Source organism: Mesocricetus auratus, unplaced genomic scaffold (genome assembly GCF_017639785.1).
Source record: "Mesocricetus auratus isolate SY011 unplaced genomic scaffold, BCM_Maur_2.0 Super-Scaffold_100048, whole genome shotgun sequence".
Classification (NCBI taxonomy): Eukaryota; Metazoa; Chordata; class Mammalia; order Rodentia; family Cricetidae; genus Mesocricetus; species Mesocricetus auratus.
This window is the reverse complement of record NW_024429225.1, coordinates 27,419-44,088: the sequence shown is the minus strand read 5'-3', so window position 1 is coordinate 44,088 and position 16,670 is coordinate 27,419. Positions and strand designations below refer to the sequence as shown.

The following is a 16,670-nucleotide window of genomic DNA, read 5'->3' as shown; positions in this document are numbered from 1 at the left end:
TGGAAGGGAGTCGATGGGGGATCTAGGGTGTAAGGGGACATCATTCAGTGCTGGTCCAAACAGCAAACAACTTCAAAGCAATGAAGCTGGAGGACCGCTTAGAGAGAGGGTAGACTGAGCTTCCGGAACGTGCTACGCAGACAAGACAGCTGAAATGACATGAGGGCATTCCCTCACAGTTCTAGAATCTAGAGGTCCAAGAGCTCAGGGTTGGCAGGATTAGTTTCTCCTGAGGTCTCCCTTTGGCTCTCAGATGATCAACTTCTATCTTTCCTCTGTGTGTGCACGTGACAGGTGTCTGTCTGTCTGTCTGTATGTGTGTCCAACTGTCAGGCCGCATCACATCGTCATCACCTATTTTTAACCTAACGATTTTTGTAGTCATATTTTGAGATCCTGTGGGTTACGGTTTCAGCCTGTGAGTTTTGAGAGAGCATGATTTAGCCCACAATAAAGGGCGTTGGTGGCGCACGCCTTTAATCCCAGCACTCGGGAGGCAGAGGCAGGCAGATCTCTGTGAGTTCGAGGCCAGCCTGGTCTACAGAGCGAGTTCCAGGACAGCCTCCAAAACAATACAGAGAAACCCTGTCTCGAAAAACCAAAAAAAAAAAAAAAAAAAAAAAAAAAAGGCTCCTGTGGCAGTTTGAATGTAATTGGCCCCTGTAAACGCATAGGGAGTGGCACTGTTGGGAGGTGTGGCCTGGTTGAATGAGATCTTGTGGAAGGAAGTGGGAATCGCTAGGCAGGCTTACACTTTGCTCAGTGTCATGGCCCACTTCCTGTTGCCTTCTGAGCAAGACGTAGCCAGCACCATGTCTGCCTGCACGCCGCCATGCTCCACCACACAAACCTATCCCTGTTGTTAGGAAGCTGTGGTGTAGACAGGGAAAATGAGTACAGGCGGCTTTAGTGGTCTAGGCTAAGTCAGGGCGGAGCTTTAGTTGGTCTAGGCTAAGTCAGGGGCCCAGGGCAAATTTTCTTTTGCATCTCCCCTGTAGACTCAGGGGAGATGCAAAAGGAAGAAACTGACTTTCAATATAAGCCCTTCCCAACTCGTAAGGAAAAACCTAGAAAGCGGCTTGTGGGTACCATGAACTTTAAAGCGTAGCCACCACGATGGCATAGCATGCCCCCATCCACTCAGAGGAGCAAGCTCTCTGCTTAGCTACGAAGACACTCATGGCTAGACTAGCGTGCGCATCTAAAACTGCTCTGAAGGATAAAGCCTGTCTCTTTATTTCTTATTTTTATGTATGTGTATGCACATGCACGAGTTTATGTGCACCGCATATGTGCATATGTGCAAATGCCCTCCGGCCAGAAGAGGATCCCAGAACTCCTGGAAATGGTGTTACAGGCAGCTGTGAGCTACCATGTGGGTGCTGAGATCCAAGCTTGGGGCCTCTGAAGAAAGCAGTCAGTGCTTTTAACAACTGACCCATCTCTCTGTCTAGTCCTGCTTCTTTTCTTTAAGACAAGGAAATGGGAAGATAATCATGGAAGAAGTTCCTTCCCACAACACCTGTAAGTCAGTGCTTGAGAGGTGGAGGAGGGCAGAGGGGGTACACATCTCTAACCCCTGCACTCAGGAGGCAGTGGGAGGGAATCTCTGAGTTCAAGACCAGCCTGGTCTATCGAGAGTTCCACGACAGGCAGGGATGCATAGAGAGACCCTGTCTTGAAAAACCAAACACACACACACACACACACACACACACACACACACACACACACACACACCCTTCACTGGTTAAAAAGAGAGAAAACTACTCGGATATAGCTAAAACTACTGACTCATCTGCAGAGCAACTGTAGTTTGTCCCAGGTGTGCCAGCGGCCAGCCCTTCACGCTACTCCTTCCACTCAGAACCCCGTGGGCGAGACTGCCACGGTCACGGCTGATTCCCAAAAGCCTCGTTGGGGTCTGATTCCCACTCGCACTGGAAATGAAGGCCCCACGCATCCCCACGCGCTGCACAAGCTCTGAGTCAGTCTGAGGAGGCAGGAGAAAGGAAGCGGCCCCTGGAAGGCAAGACTGGGAGCTAGCTGCGTTTCCTGCACACGGAGAAAGGGAAGGGTGAGGAAGAAGCTCACAGGAAGGCAACAGCAAGAGCACCATCCCCTTGCTCTCCTGGCCTCCTCTCAGTGAGGTGTGGCAAGTCTGTGCTGGTGAGGGGAGCTCATGGACCCAGCCACCGAGGGCTGAAACTGACGTTAGACTCACAAAGGTAGAAGGATGAATGACCAGCGCGCCAGAAGAGGCAGAGAATTCTAGTCTCAGGGTATAGTTAAAGCTGCCAGGGGTGGGGGGACGGTCTGGACCGATAAGGCGACTTGCCTGCTGTCCTTGGTCCATTGTGAACTGCCCTAGAAGGACACCTCCGGCTGAGTCGTTTATAATGAACACAATTTTATTGGGTTCGTGCTTCTGAAATCAAGGAAACCTCAGGTTGGAAGGGGCACATTCTGGCGAGGGCTGTCTTGCTTCATCTGCTCGGACCAGGAGCCTAGCCCAGGAGAGGAAAGCGTGTTTTGTCACACGGAAGCCCTCCCGGGGCTTATTTCTTCTCTGGGAAAGAAGGAAAGAGAGGCGAGGCTGGGAGGCAGGGACGTCTCTCTGGTTTGGCGCGAGGCGGGTATCGACGTGATGAGGCTGGGAGGCAGGGACATCTCTCTGGTTTGGCGCAGGTGGAGCCCTACACGGAAGCATCAAAGTGGACTGGCACGAAGGGGTTCCCCTCGCAGGCCACAATGATCTGTTTCTGCAGCTGGCTGGTCTGGTAGTCGCAGTTGGGGTACTTGGCGTTGCCCTTCAGGCGGCAGTCGGTGATGTGCAGGGCCGAGTGGCTCTTGTAGCAGTTGGATTTCCCGTTCTTGCAGGCGACGTTTTCCTGGGAGCAGACAGCGTGGACGTCCGCCAGGGATTCGTGCACGAAGGTGTTGACGGGCTTGCAGTACCCCTGTGTCATGTTCCGGCGCTTCATCATTTGGTTGCAATAGGTGGGGCTGCTGCTGGTGGCAACAGTCGAGTCCATGTGCTGCCGCTCGAACTTCATGGCAGCAGACTCCTTGCCCAGGGAAGGCTGGAGCCATCCAAGCAGCAGGACAAGCAATGGAAGCAAGATGAGGGACTTCTGCAGACTCATGGTGGCTTTGCTGCTCTGAGGAGCCTGACAGGGGAAGGGAGAGAAAAAAGGACACACCCTCAGCCTCCCCAGCCCACTCCCCAACCTCAGCCCCCCAGCCCACTCCCCAACCTCAGCCTCCCCAGGACAAGTCTGTTCTTTGGGTGAGCCTGGAAGATTTCCCTCTGCTGAGAGAGCTTGCAAGTGTTTTACTTCATTCCCTACTGAAGAAAAGCTATTCTTTCCCCTAGAGGGTAGGCTGTGCCACCTAAATTCCTGGAGGTATACTGAATACTAGTGTTTCTTTCATATAAAATGTTGGGGTTCCCCGAATTGAGGAGGGGTCCCCAAGCTGGATTCGTGGCCCCAAGAATCAAGAGTCCACGCGCCAATTGAGGCAACACTCAAGAGGCTTTAATTAGGCATCTGCAGATAGGCCTCTCGGTCAGCTTTTAGACCGATTGGCCCCGAGGTTCAGTTACAATCAGCTTTTAAAGACAAAAACCACAAGCCTTTGGGAGGGGTCCCTATCTTGTGACGGGGGGGGGGCGCGGGGGATGTACGTGACTACTGACAAGGGGAAGTAGATGTCTTCCTGACCTACACGTTGTAAATTCCTCAAACCTTGGTATGAGTTAATCATCTCTCCCTAAGTAAATGGTGGTTATCATCTCCTTGTTTCCCACGAATCTTGTTTGCCCATCTCTGACGCCCTGGCCAGTTCTTCACAGGTGGTCAGCAGCCCGTAATTGGCCTTTTGTGGATTTACAGCCCTCCTGCAATTAAGGTTGCTAAACCATACATTCCATTCTGTGGTTTGGCCAGTTCCTGGGATGGGGTCCTTTGTTTACTTTCTGAGTTCTCTAGTGGGGTGCCCTCCCTGTTTAAGCTTATATTTTATCTCTGTAAATTTGGGGTCTTTCATAAAATACATTTTTTTTCGTTTTTCGAGACAGGGTTTCTCTGTGACTTTGGAGGCTGTCCTGGAACTCGCTCTGTAGACCAGGCTGGTCTCGAACTCACAGAGCTCCACCTGCCTCTGTCTCCTGAGTGCTGCGATTAAAGGCGTGCGCCACCACTGCCCGGCATAAGATACATTTGAAAAAGAGAACACATTGTACAGAGTGTTCCAATGGCTCATCAGAAGGTCATTTTGGATGTGCTATGAGCTAAATTATATTCCGTGGTCACTACTGACCCCCAGGACTGCGCCCGATAGACAGTCTTACAATGCAGGGAACTTGGTCCAGTGCATGGCCCTGTACTATAAAGGAACTGAGTTGTATTCTAAACATACACCCCCCCTTCCCCAACCTGGGTGCTCTGTCCTCCCCACCCCTTTAAACCTCACCACACCCCTGCCTTCACCCCTGCCTCCAGACTGGCCCTGACTCTCTGGGTTCCATCTCTCAGTCAGAAATAGTCTCTGACGCCATCTCTGGGCTACTTACCTAAACTTTGAGTTTGAACTCCAGGGCAAATTGGAAGCCCGTTTCTTCAGTCACTCAGTCCCTGTGGTGCGGAATTTATATGGATTACAAAGGGGCTGGCTTCCAAGGAAAATGGGTGGAGTAAATCTTGGTCAGTTTTACCTGAATGACAGAAACGAGAGAGCATTGTAAGCTTGGATGGGGAGTGCCTCAGGGCTGCCAAGGAAAGAGAGAACACCGTTTGAACCTCAGGTGTTGGTTCCCAAGGGGCAGCTGAGCAAAGCCTCACATTCCTTCACAAAGCCCTGTGACCTATGAGCTTGTTGTTTGCAACCCTGGGAATCCTGGGAGAGGGAAGGAATGCTCCCCACTCCCCTGGTATTGAATCAAATTGATGGTAGCTAGAATTCCAGGTCTCCGGACAGTGCCGTTCTTGGGGAGGAAAGGGGGATGAGAGGGCTGCCTGTCCGCAGCTGGAAGGGCTCTGGTATTGGTGGAGTCGCTAGGGTCACAGTCCGGGTTGTGGAAGTATTACCAAGCCAGGCTCAGCCAATCATCCTCAGCAGATCAACTGAAGAGACAAATAATAGGAAAAAGCAGAGAAAGACAATGGATTCCATGTGGCGAATAGGAAAAAGGACCAGAGTCCGGTGACACCGAGTCTGTCTTGGGGTCCTGACGTGAACTTCAGTGGGGGACAAGACTTACTCATGAATAAGCAGTCCAGGTCAAAGTGCGGCCCCTCCCATCACTGACCGCTCACTGTCTGGGCTCCAGTCTCTCCTGCAAGGTGGTCTGACAAGTTGTTGGGGCTGTGGAATGTCTTTCCAGGAGACAGCTCTCCCTCTGGCTAGCACAAGGCCCCACCCCGCCATTTGAGACTACTGGGAGACTTACTTCTCTTGTTGTCGTTTGGCTTTACAGGTTCGGCTTTTTTTACTGAACATGTTAGCAAAAGAGGTTTAGTTAAAAAGAGCAAAGGCCAGGCCATCACCCCACCCCCCTCCTTTCCGCCATCACCCCACCCCCTCCTTTCTTTGCTTTCTTCTCAGCAGGGGTAGCTATAGTGGAAGGGGCCAAGCAGCCCCCCCCCCCCTCCGTGCTGCAGGCGAGGCTCCCAGTGTTGACATTGGCCAGGGCCTTTGCAAACAAGCTGGGCCAGAACGGTTCAACATGGACACCAGCTGTTTTAACGATGGCATTCACCTTACCTTCCCATGTCCATCACCTCCTGCACATTGACAGCCGAGTGGAGCCGGGCTAGCTCAGAGATGTAGGCAACGGTGTAGACCACCAGCGAGGTGCTACCCGCCAGATAAAACGAGGGCCTCACCCCAAAGCTGCCTAGAGTCCTTGAAGCCAGACACCTTGGCAGAAGCTAAAGGAAGCCTGGGGGAAATACTAATTTGTTTGGGTCTGTACCAGATAGTTTTACGTCAACTTGACACAGCTGAAAGTTACCTGAAGGGAGGGACCCTCGGCTGAGAAAAGCACCTTCATGGTATCTGGCTGAAGGGCATCTTCTGTGAGTGATCAGTGGGGGAGGGTCCAGTCCGCTGTGGGTGGGGCCATCCCTGACTGGTGGTCCTGGATTCTGTAAGAAAAGCAGGCTGAGCAAGCCATGTAAGCAGAATGCCCTCCATGGTCTCTGAGTCAGCTCCTGTCTCCAGGTCCCTGCCATGCTTGAGTTCCTGACCTGACTTCCTGTGACCATGAACGGTGATGTGAGAAGCTGAATAACCCCTTCTTCCCTAACTTTCATCATGGTGTTTGTAACCGTACCTGAGACAGGGCCCATTGTCTCAACAGTCTGGTATCCGATTTTCTTTAGAAACTCTTCCAGAATATAGGAGGTTTGGAAAAGAAAGGGGAGAGTGCCCGGTCACTGAGGAGACTTCCCGTCATCCAGGAGACTTCCAGGACGAGCTCTGACCACTTCCCATCATCTTCCACACGTGGTATGGAGTATTAAAGACAGAGACAGAACAGAACTCAGCTAACCCGAAGCCACAATTGTTTTGGAAAAAACACAATGAATGACTTAGGAGCGGTCAGGTTATCCAGACTGCACACCTCCTCTCCTAGGGAGCCCGTATCCTGCCCTGCAAACAGGGTTTCCTCTAATACTTATAAGGTGTGCAGACCAAAGGGGACCCTTTTCCCTGCTGGGAAGTGATCCATCCCTTCCTTGTAAACAAACAAGGAGGACCAAGGAGTGGGAGATGATTCCCTTAGCCTGGACCTGGTGTAATGCAATGACAGCACTTTAGAAACCCTACCCTGAGCCGGGGGTGGGGGTGGGTGGGGGGGTGGGGGGGTGGTGGCGCACGCCTTTAATCCCAGCATCCCTGGGATCTGGGAAGCCGCTGTGGAGGTGGGGGCGGCGAGGACCTGGCGTGACACAAGCTTGGTTCATGATCCAGTAGCTTCCGCACTTCTGCCTGTGTAAGCCAAGGGATCACAAGGCTAAAATGAAGCACACACGACTGGATTTGGTTACAAAACAGATTTTCCAAATTTGCCTGCCATGGAATCCACCAAGTTTCCCCTCATGCTTTATCATAACAGCTTTTCTTTAGCCACTAGACATCCTTCTGCAGCCTAGCTTGAACTCATTTCTCGATATATGGACTGCCTGTGACATAGCAATGATTTTCAATTATTTGGGTGTGTGCACACTCCAGAGGATCGGTGTCCAAAGGCAATCAGAAGCCACTATTAAACCGCCACACTTAGTCCCTGATTTGAAGAAACAAGGATGGACAAAGTCTGCATGACCCTGCCCCCGCATCCTCCCCAGGGCTCAGAGACAGCTGCTTAGATATCAAGCAGCATCAAGTGAGTATGGCTGAAGGAGTTCTAACACACCAATTCCCATCAGCCGCTATGCCATGCTCATCATCAGTTTAGACTAAAGGCACCTGAAAACTAGCAGGTAAAGAGAGGCATTTGACCTCCCCCACGAGAAGGAGGGAAAGTACCCTGTGTTGGGGTAGAGGGAGAAGTTCTTACAGCCGGAGAGTTGAGGATGAGAAAAATCTACAAATCCAACCCTGTTAGGTCTTATCGTCCCATCTCCTTTCCCACGAAGCTGCCCAAGCTCAAAGCCCTTTGTTTGGTTCTCACAGAGTCCCTGTCCTTGCACTGCCTGAGACCTAACAACGATCTTCATTTATTTGTGTGTGCACACTCCAAAAGATCAGTCTCCGGAGATAATCAGAAGCCACTGTAAAGGCCATGTTTAGTCCCTGATTTTGAAAAACAAGGATGGGCAATGTCCACATGACCTTTCATTCACATCCCCACTGCTCAAAAACGATCGGGCCCATAAACACCCAACCCAAGCTTTCTGCTCTGTAAAACTCGTACTAGATAAACACACGTGTGCTTATCTGTCATTTGTTGCAGTAACTGAGAAGCAAGAATGTTTCCTCCTCTGTGTTATGTAAATGTCTCCATGAAATTCAGATGGGCTGATAGGATAGTCCTAAATCATCACTGGTGCAAACTGGCAAACCAGTTTTTCATCAGAGAAAATCTGTGCAGGAGGAAGATGACCAAGGACTTATCGAGGGTCCTTTGGACACCTTCTGACGCCCCTCCAGCTCCCCCCTCCAGATATGAATGAGTTTTAAGAGTGGTTTGTTTATTTCAGGATGATTTGAAGAATTCTCTTTCCAAAAAGCTGCAACTTTTACAGCCCCTGAAAAGCTATACATTTTGGGCTTTTAACTTGAGCTATTCCAATGTTTACAACAAGTGATTGGGAACAAAGCACTTTAAAGGAACTATATGACACAATTCTCATTCAAAAATTACACTGTCTTTACCATGCACAATTTCCTGGGAAGACAGGAATGTCCCGACTAAACTCAGCAAAGTTTGCAGGAACTCTTGAGCTCTTTTGTACAAAGACAGTCTAGTGAATGCAGTGAATGGGCGTGTGTGTGTGTGTGTGTGTGTGTGTGTGTGTGTGTGTGTGTATGTGTGTGATGTTTGGAGACAGCATGTAATTCCACCTCTGATGCTGGAATCTACCTTACTGTATGCAAACATGTCAAAATTCCACCCATAATATATCCAACAGTTAAGGCCACCTTTGCCATGACGTCATTCTAAACATCCTCATCGTGATTTTCAACCTGGGAGATCTTGTCTGGAAGAAAAATCAGAGAAAAAGTACTCTGGAATGCCACTGGAATGAACTTTATCAGATTTATTGTGAACAAACTCAGTGGTGAGTTCCCCCAATGGATCAGTCCTTAGATTCTTATTTCACAATGAAGAAATGATTCAGAACTCCACACAGTGGGAACGCCATGTCTTCGTCACTGTTAGTACTTTTTGTGGTACTCAGATAAAAACAAACAAACAAACAAACAAGGGCCAGAGGGATGGCTCAGAAGCTAATGACACTGCTTGGTCCTCAGAAGGGCAGGGTTCCATTCCCTACACTTCCATGGCAGCTCACAACTGCCCCGCTAGATCCAACACCTTCTTCTGGCCTCTGAGGACACAAGCACGCACGTGATGTACAAACCCACATCCAGGCAAAACACCCAGACACATAAAAATAAATGAATAATAAACAAACCTTAAAGGAAGGGCTATTTGTCCAGGTAGGGGGTGCTAGCCCACCTAGCACGTCATTTCCTCTTGGACCCCCAGAATCAGAAATTTCACCTCTGATCCTGGAATCTATCAGAAGAAGGCTTGCCAACTTGAGCTGCATCATGAGTTTGAGGCCAGCAATGGGAACATATAACATACAACCTGTCTCAAAAAAAAAAAGCCATTTGTACCTCTAGTGCTGGTCATGACAGCCTGTGAGGCTGGGCTTTGGATTCTGAAGCATCTCAGAGAGACTATCGGTTTTTCTTGTTTGGGTCACAGCAGTCATTATCCAGAATCCAAATATTTCTGTGTATCACTATCTTATGATCATAACGATACAACAGAAAGATGAAGATCTTTCAGTACACTCACCATGACGCTGACCAAACAGTTTCTAAGCAATGGCACCAGGTGTCTAAAAGGAGGTGAGTGGGCATCTCCATCTTAGCATCCCTCTGTTCTGAGAACTGATTCACCTCTTCCATCCCTCGCTGTCCTCAACAGCAAAAGAATTTGGGGCGGTACAAGAGCCGATTCCCAGTTGTGTATAAGTACTAATGAGTCTAAAGGCACATAGGGGTGTATAAGGAGCAAGTAAGGGCATTGCAGGGGTGTGAGGAGTGAGGGAGGGCGTTGCAGGGGTGTGAGGAGTGAGGGAGGGCGTTGCAGGGGTGTGAGGAGTAAGGGAGGGCGTTGCAGGGGTGTGAGGAGTAAGGGAGGGCGTTGCAGGGGTGTGAGGAGTAAGGGAGGGCGTTGCAGGGGTGTGAGGAGTAAGGGAGGGCGTTGCAGGGGTGTGAGGAGTAAGGGAGGGCGTTGCAGGGGTGTGAGGAATGAGGAAGCATTGCAGGGATGTGAGGAGTAAGGGAGGCATTGCAGGGGTGTGAGGAGTAAGGGAGGGCATTGCAGGGGTGTGAGGAGTAAGGGAGGGCATTGCAGGGGTGTGAGGAGTAAGGGAGGGCATTGCAGGGGTGTGAAGAGTGAGGCAGCAGCTCCAACAAAGCCTGGCTTTCCCTTGGGGACTCAGCTTCTCCTTTCTGAGTTTTGTCCCTTTCTCATCTCTCTGCACATTGCACAGGCTTCTTACCCTTCCTACACCTTCCCCTCTCCCCTCCTCTCTCTCTCTCCTCTCTCACTCTTTCTTTTTAAAAATCCAGATGGTTTACAGCCCAGTCAGCTTGAATACTCGTCTGACTCTCACTTCCAAGAGTAGACAAACACGTGTATGTCCTATTAAAAGACTTTGGTTCACTGAGAAGAATATAGATGGGTCGTTTTCTGTGAAAGAGAGAAGAGAGAAGCACTTCTGTACCCCAAGAGCTCTCTGAGACTTGCTGAGTCTGAGGGAGGCAGCAGGGACGAGGGGAACTGTACGCTTGTTTTAGGCAGGTGACGAGCAAGGAGACGGAGCCCGGCGGTCCTGAAAGAGGAAAGCATCCGAGGTCAGCATCATGGAGGTTAGCGTTCCTCTCGATCACGCCCATTCTGAAAGGCTTCCCACTTCCCCTGGCCCCCTCCACCCCTGCACGGGCTGTGAGAAAGATGGTTCCAACATCCAAGCCCTTGACTGAGGTCAAGCAGGCACAGCCTGCTCTCCAGATGGTTTCCCTCCCTCCCCTGCCTGTGAGTCCAGCAGGTGCAGACAACAGCCTGGTGTCCAGAACACACAGGCCCTTATCTCCTGAACGCGCCTGGCAGAGTACTGACCCCTCCCCTCCGCTCTCTGCAGCCCCAGGGATGATCGAGGTCACTGGCCGCATGCTCCTTCCGACTTTCTGAAATGGAGCACGCCTTACCCAGCATGCCAGAAGAAAAAGACGCGGCTCTCTGACCAAACCGCCTTCCATCCTGGCCGTTCCCAGGTCTCTTTCCCTCGCTTTAGGGACATTTTACCGTCTAGGTCAACATCTCCCTCCAGAGCGGGTAGCAGGGATTCCGCCCAAAGCTGAGCTCACCCCACCAGGACTTCTGTGTGAAAGAAACCATAGTTAAGGGAAAGCAGGGTGTGGAGGGCGCTGGCAGCCGGGAACCGCCTTGCTCTTCTCCGGAGAAGCGATTAAATTCAGGATGGAAGAGTCACTAAGGTTGAGAATTCTGTGCAGCAGAGCACGGCTAAACCTTGGCGAAAGCTAAAAGAGCTGGACCCAGGACAGTCCCGAAGAAGCAAACCCAGAGGGAGGGAAGCAGAGGTAATCTTAGCACACGGTGTTGAGGGGACTTTCGGGGGCCGGGAACCAGCCACGCACCTAAAATTTTAGTGACAGAGACGGGAGAATTTGAGCAGAAAGGGGTTAAAACGGGAAGCAGTAATACTGGCACTGTCCACTTTAAAAGTATCAAGTTTCTACGTGTGGCTGGGTGGATGTTGATGACAAATGAAAAGGACAATTTAACGCAGTGTAGAAATAAACGCCCCGGCTGCCTTATGAAACAACTACGGCAAAAGGCAAACATTGACCTCTGAACTCAAGCGAGGAGATGTCTCCCCACTGTGCGCAAGAGGCTGGTGGCCAAGGCGCAGGCGTGGCGGCAGAGCAGAAGCCAGCCTTCCACGGCCCTGGGCGCCTCCACCCTGGGGCTGCAGAGAGCGGAGGGGTCAGGACTCTGCCTGGGGCTGCAGAGAGCGGAGGGGTCAGTACTCTGCCTGGGGCTGCAGAGAGCGGAGGGGTCAGGACTCTGCCTGGGGCTGCAGAGAGCGGAGGGGTCAGGACTCTGCCTGGGGCTGCAGAGAGCGGAGGGGAGGGGTCAGTACTCTGCCTGGGGCTGCAGAGAGCGGAGGGGTCAGGACTCTGCCTGGGGCTGCAGAGAGCGGAGGGGAGGGGTCAGTACTCTGCCTGGGGCTGCAGAGAGCGGAGGGGTCAGGACTCTGCCTGGGGCTGCAGAGAGCGGAGGGGAGGGGTCAGGACTCTGCCTGGGGCTGCAGAGAGCGGAGGGGTCAGGACTCTGCCTGGGGCTGCAGAGAGCGGAGGGGTCAGGACTCTGCCTGGGGCTGCAGAGAGCGGAGGGGTCAGGACTCTGCCTGGGGCTGCAGAGAGCGGAGGGGTCAGGACTCTGCCTGGGGCTGCAGAGAGCGGAGGGGTCAGTACTCTGCCTGGGGCTGCAGAGAGCGGAGGGGAGGGGTCAGGACTCTGCCTGGGGCTGCAGAGAGCGGAGGGGAGGGGTCAGGACTCTGCCTGGGGCTGCAGAGAGCGGAGGGGAGGGGTCAGGACTCTGCCTGGGGCTGCAGAGAGCGGAGGGGAGGGGTCAGGACTCTGCCTGGGGCTGCAGAGAGCAGAGGGGAGGGGTCAGGACTCTGCCTGGGGCTGCAGAGAGCGGAGGGGAGGGGTCAGGACTCTGCCTGGGGCTGCAGAGAGCGGAGGGGTCAGGACTCTGCCTGGGGCTGCAGAGAGCGGAGGGGAGGGGTCAGTACTCTGCCTGGGGCTGCAGAGAGCGGAGGGGAGGGGTCAGTACTCTGCCAGGCGCGTTCAGGAGATAAGGGCCTGTGTGTTCTGGACACCAGGCTGTTGTCTGCACCTGCTGGACTCACAGGCAGGGGAGGGAGGGAAACCATCTGGAGAGCAGGCTGTGCCTGCTTGACCTCAGTCAAGGGCTTGGATGTTGGAACCATCTTTCTCACAGCCCGTGCAGGGGTGGAGGGGGCCAGGGGAAGTGGGAGCCTTTCAGAATGGGCGTGATCGAGAGGAACGCTAACATCCATGATGCTGACCTCGGATGCTTGTCTCTTTCAGGACCGCCGGGCTCTGTCTCCTTGCTCGTCACCTGCCTAAAACAAGCGTACAGTTCCTCTCGTCCCTGCTGCCTCCCTCAGACTCAGCAAGTCTCAGAGAGCTCTTGGGGTACAGAAGTGCTTCTCTCTTGCACAGAAAATATACATGCAAGCAAAACACCTGGGATGGGGGGAGGGAGGGAGAGACAGAGACAGAGAGAGAGAGAGAGAGAGAGAGAGAGAGAGAGAGAGAGAGAGAGAGAGAGAGAGATATGACAGTATACCTCTTTTTGCAGGTTTCTCATGGCTCTTTGTCTTCAATCCCTGGGAGAAGGTCACTCAAGCCCATGCTTGAGATGACTGCCTGATGGTTTCAAGCCTCCACATCATACCCAGCTATTTTATTTGAATTTCAAATACACCTTAAAACTTCATAATAGACCTTTATCTGGAAATATGTCAAACTCAAAATTGACTTCTTGGGGGGTAATAAGGTAAGGAATCACATATCTTCTCACATCTCTCTGGGGTTTCTCATACTTAAGGAGTAAAATATCTCTACATATAATGTAAAAACTAGATAGAAACCACAGTGGTAATTTACTATGGGTTGGCAGTTACCTAGCAGAGCCTATGAAGCTCTCAGCAGCATTCTCTGTTAAAAGTGATTTTGTAATTGAAGTTTTGACTTCCCCTGTGAGATTTCCTTCCCATCCCTGTCCTGACCCTAAGACCGCTGACTTGACATTAGGCTCCAATCCAATTACCAAAGACAGTTTCCCTACAGATTGGGTTCCTACCCCCTAGTAATTACACCCTGTCTATCACTGTGTTCTACACACCTCCCAAAGTATCTAAATAGAGGTTAGGAAGACTGCATGAAGCTATGAAATTCACTTTAAACATGGTTTTCTCCTTTGACTGAGGGCCTTTCTTTACTGCCGGACGAAACTCGCCCATGTGGATCCAGCAGGTTCAATCTGCAGCCTCTGGGCTGTATGTCAGCAAGGATGGCTATAAATGTAGCTCAGGAAATTTGCAGATGACAGTGCCGTATCCTGATATCAAAGGGTCTAGATGAAGCATCAGTGTTTCAGAATATGGAAAGGAATTCTTGTGTACTCAGCTTTACGGATATGGGTTCTCATACTGTATTCCTACTCCGAGCCTGTGGTTCTTAGTGGAACCTGGGTTCTCATCCTGTTTGCCCACCGCAGCCTAAGGTGCTTTGCAGTACTTCTCCACTGGGAGCTGGCCTCTTCAGCATGCGTTCCTTATGTCCCTAGGCGAGCCTACCGATGGCATCAGTCAAGGTGACTAGAAGAAGGTAGACTAGGTCAGAAGCCAAGGACTTCTGTTCTCTGTCTATCCTGAATAACTTTTCAACTATGACTGTGACCCCCTGAAATTCCAGCCTTCCCTTTGCAGTGACATCTCTTATGTGTGCTCTGGTTCCAGCATCAACTATCTGCCCTTGGTTTTATGAAGTACCTATCCTGCCTGGAGAATTCTGCCCTCATGACCTAATTACCCCCAAGGCCTCACCTCTATATAACATTATTATTGTCTTTTTGACATAGGGTTCCTCTGTGTAGCTGTGTAGATCAGACTGGCCTTGAACTCACAGAGATCCACCTGCCTCTGCCTCTGCCTCCCAAGCGCTGGGATTAAAGGCATCCACCACCACCACCTGGTTATTCTAAGACTAGAGCTCAACACGAAAAGTTAGGAACCATACGAACATTTACTCAGACTCTCATCTTTATTCTAGGGTTTTTTTTTTTGTAGCTCTGGATTCTTATTTTGAGCTTTATAATATGTTTCCTTTTTAGGTCTCTTTCAGTGTTCATATTATTTAATATTATTTTTAAAAGATCATATATCTAACATTCTATTATACTATAGTAAGCCCTTCTTTTTTTTTTTTTTTTTTTTTTTTTACGAGACAGGGTTTCTCTGTATTGTTTTGGAGGCTATCGGTCCAGCCCAGCCTCGAACTCACAGAGATCCACCTGCCTCTGCCTCCCGAGTGCTGGGATTAAAGGCATGCGCCACCAACGCCTGGCAGTAAGCCCTTCTTAATATAACCGGCATGTTTAGAAGAAAGTCCTTGAAGCAGTGAGCCTGCACCTGACATTCAGCAAGGAGTTCCCAATGAATTAATCATGGGCCACTCAACTGATATATTGCAGAATGTTCTGACTCTTGTTCTGCAGGGCTTTGTGCGGCAGCTTAATCTTTGGATATTAGATAATGTAAGCCCTGAAGCGATGGTGCCTCAATTCTATTTTCTTAATGTGACAGCTCTGAGAACAGGAAACAGATAGTAATTAGCTATTCTTTATCTGCTGAAAGTCCAGTTGTTTCTAAGCAGCTGGCAAGGTGCTGGTTTAAGGAGGTGGAGAGGGTATTAGGAGTTTCTGAGTTGCTTTTTTTCTTGTAATTTTATAGTTTTGGGCACATTCATTCCCTGTGTAAATGAGTCTGAGTGTGGGGTTTTCTATAACCACCAATTATTTTAAGTCTCTAATGAATATTGAAACAAATAATTACCTAAAGCACTTTTAATGAAAACTCAAATCAGGGACTAGGAAGACAGAGAAGTCAGTAATGTTCCTGCTTTGTGTGCTGCAAGTACCTGAGTTTGATTCTCAGAACCACTGGGTGTGGTGGCAGGGCGCTTGTAACCCCTGCATCTTTGGAACCTGGTAGCTGTCCAGTATAGTCTATTTGGCAACCCATACAAGAATGAGACCTAGTGTTTGCTGTTGTTTTTTATTTATTTTGTTTTATCTGTTTATTTGATTAAAAAGGTGATTGACAGCTGAAGAACAACTCCTCTAGCTTCCATATGTTTGTGTACAGTCATACACACACACACACACACACACACACACACACACACACACAGAAGAAACAAGAAGAAGAAAAATAAGAACATTAACTCATAATGAATTGAAATTTGAGGGTTTAATAAGAATATATCATCCTTTTTCGAAATAATTTATCGAGTCTCTGAGTTCCACAAAGCTATAAATTAGAGCTCTCATTTCATGATGAGGAGAGAGGTTTTTTTTTTTTTTTTTTTTTTTTGGTTTTTTGAGACAGGGTTTCTCCGTGGCTTTGGAGGCTGTCCTGGAACTCACTCTGTAGACCAGGCTGGCCTTGAGCTCACAGAAATCCGCCTGCCTCTGCCTCCCAAGTGCTGGGATTAAAGGTGTGCGCCACCAACGCCCGGTGAGGAGAGAGTCTTAAATGCAATTGTGGTTCACCCAGTTAGTATGCAAGCACTATTCCTGCCATCTGCCTGTTTTCAAGATAGAGTCATTCAAGAACCCATGTTTCCATGAAATACAAGTTTGACTTGATTACGTATTATGACTAATTATTAACCATGTCCCTCAGTCCCTTGGAACATTACTTTGTATTATTACAATTAACACACCCACCATATTTGTTGCTCCACTTTTCTACTTTGAGCATCTATGTTTTGAACACATCTCACTTTCAGTCCTTTTTTAAGCTCTAAGATACAGAGTTAGACAGACTAGCAGACTAGTGTTGTTTAAGCTCTAAGATACAGAGTTAGACAGACTAGCAGACTAGTGTTGTTTAAGCTCTAAGATATAGAGTTAGACAGACTAGCAGACTAGTGTTGTTTCTACTGGTTTTGATCTGGCTGTGCTTCAGCTACACCCCAGAATGCATTTTTCCCCAGCATGACTCATACATAAATCTGAATTGTCCTTAAATGCTACCATATACTATTCATAGAAAACCATATTCAAAGGAGAAATG

The 16,670-nt window shown here is 49.9% G+C and overlaps 1 protein-coding gene and 2 long non-coding RNA genes across 14 annotated transcripts in view; 1 reads left to right on the top strand and 2 right to left on the bottom strand.

The window, feature by feature from the left end:
- Positions 1-2,390: 2,390 nt before the first annotated feature.
- Positions 2,391-6,496, bottom strand: Rnase1 (ribonuclease A family member 1, pancreatic). Of its 8 annotated transcripts, none has more exons than XM_040735772.1 (6): positions 6,338-6,496; positions 5,767-6,149; positions 5,264-5,494; positions 5,091-5,126; positions 4,577-4,717; positions 2,391-3,170 (listed from the first exon to the last, which is right to left on the bottom strand). In XM_040735772.1, the coding sequence occupies exon 6, from the start codon at positions 3,144-3,146 to the stop codon at positions 2,697-2,699; it is 450 nt and encodes a 149-aa protein (XP_040591706.1). In that variant the 5' UTR covers positions 3,147-3,170; positions 4,577-4,717; positions 5,091-5,126; positions 5,264-5,494; positions 5,767-6,149; positions 6,338-6,496; the 3' UTR covers positions 2,391-2,696. The 8 variants fall into 8 exon arrangements, with proteins under 8 accessions (XP_040591706.1, XP_040591707.1, XP_040591710.1 ...); XM_040735773.1 differs by having other exon boundaries at positions 4,577-5,126; positions 5,264-5,350; positions 5,453-5,494; XM_040735776.1 differs by having other exon boundaries at positions 4,577-4,637; positions 4,718-5,494.
- A 2,260-nt stretch (positions 6,497-8,756) lies between these two features.
- LOC121136107 lies at positions 8,757-11,087 on the bottom strand. 2 transcript variants are annotated; one of them, XR_005873236.1, is made up of 3 exons: positions 10,963-11,087; positions 9,150-10,586; positions 8,757-9,062 (listed from the first exon to the last, which is right to left on the bottom strand). It is a non-coding gene; the product is annotated as an uncharacterized LOC121136107 (long non-coding RNA). The 2 variants fall into 2 exon arrangements; XR_005873235.1 differs by having other exon boundaries at positions 8,757-10,586.
- Positions 11,005-16,670, top strand: part of LOC121136106 — a 29,438-nt gene continuing 23,772 nt past the window's right edge. Inside the window, exons 1-3 of one of the 4 annotated variants that reach the window (XR_005873232.1) lie at positions 11,005-11,355; positions 12,895-13,002; positions 13,169-13,366. This is a non-coding gene — a long non-coding RNA (uncharacterized LOC121136106). Of the gene's footprint in view, positions 11,356-11,662; positions 11,798-12,466; positions 12,527-12,894; positions 13,003-13,168; positions 13,367-16,670 lie in introns of those variants that run through there. The other 3 variants (XR_005873230.1, XR_005873233.1, XR_005873234.1) reach the window with 3 other exon arrangements.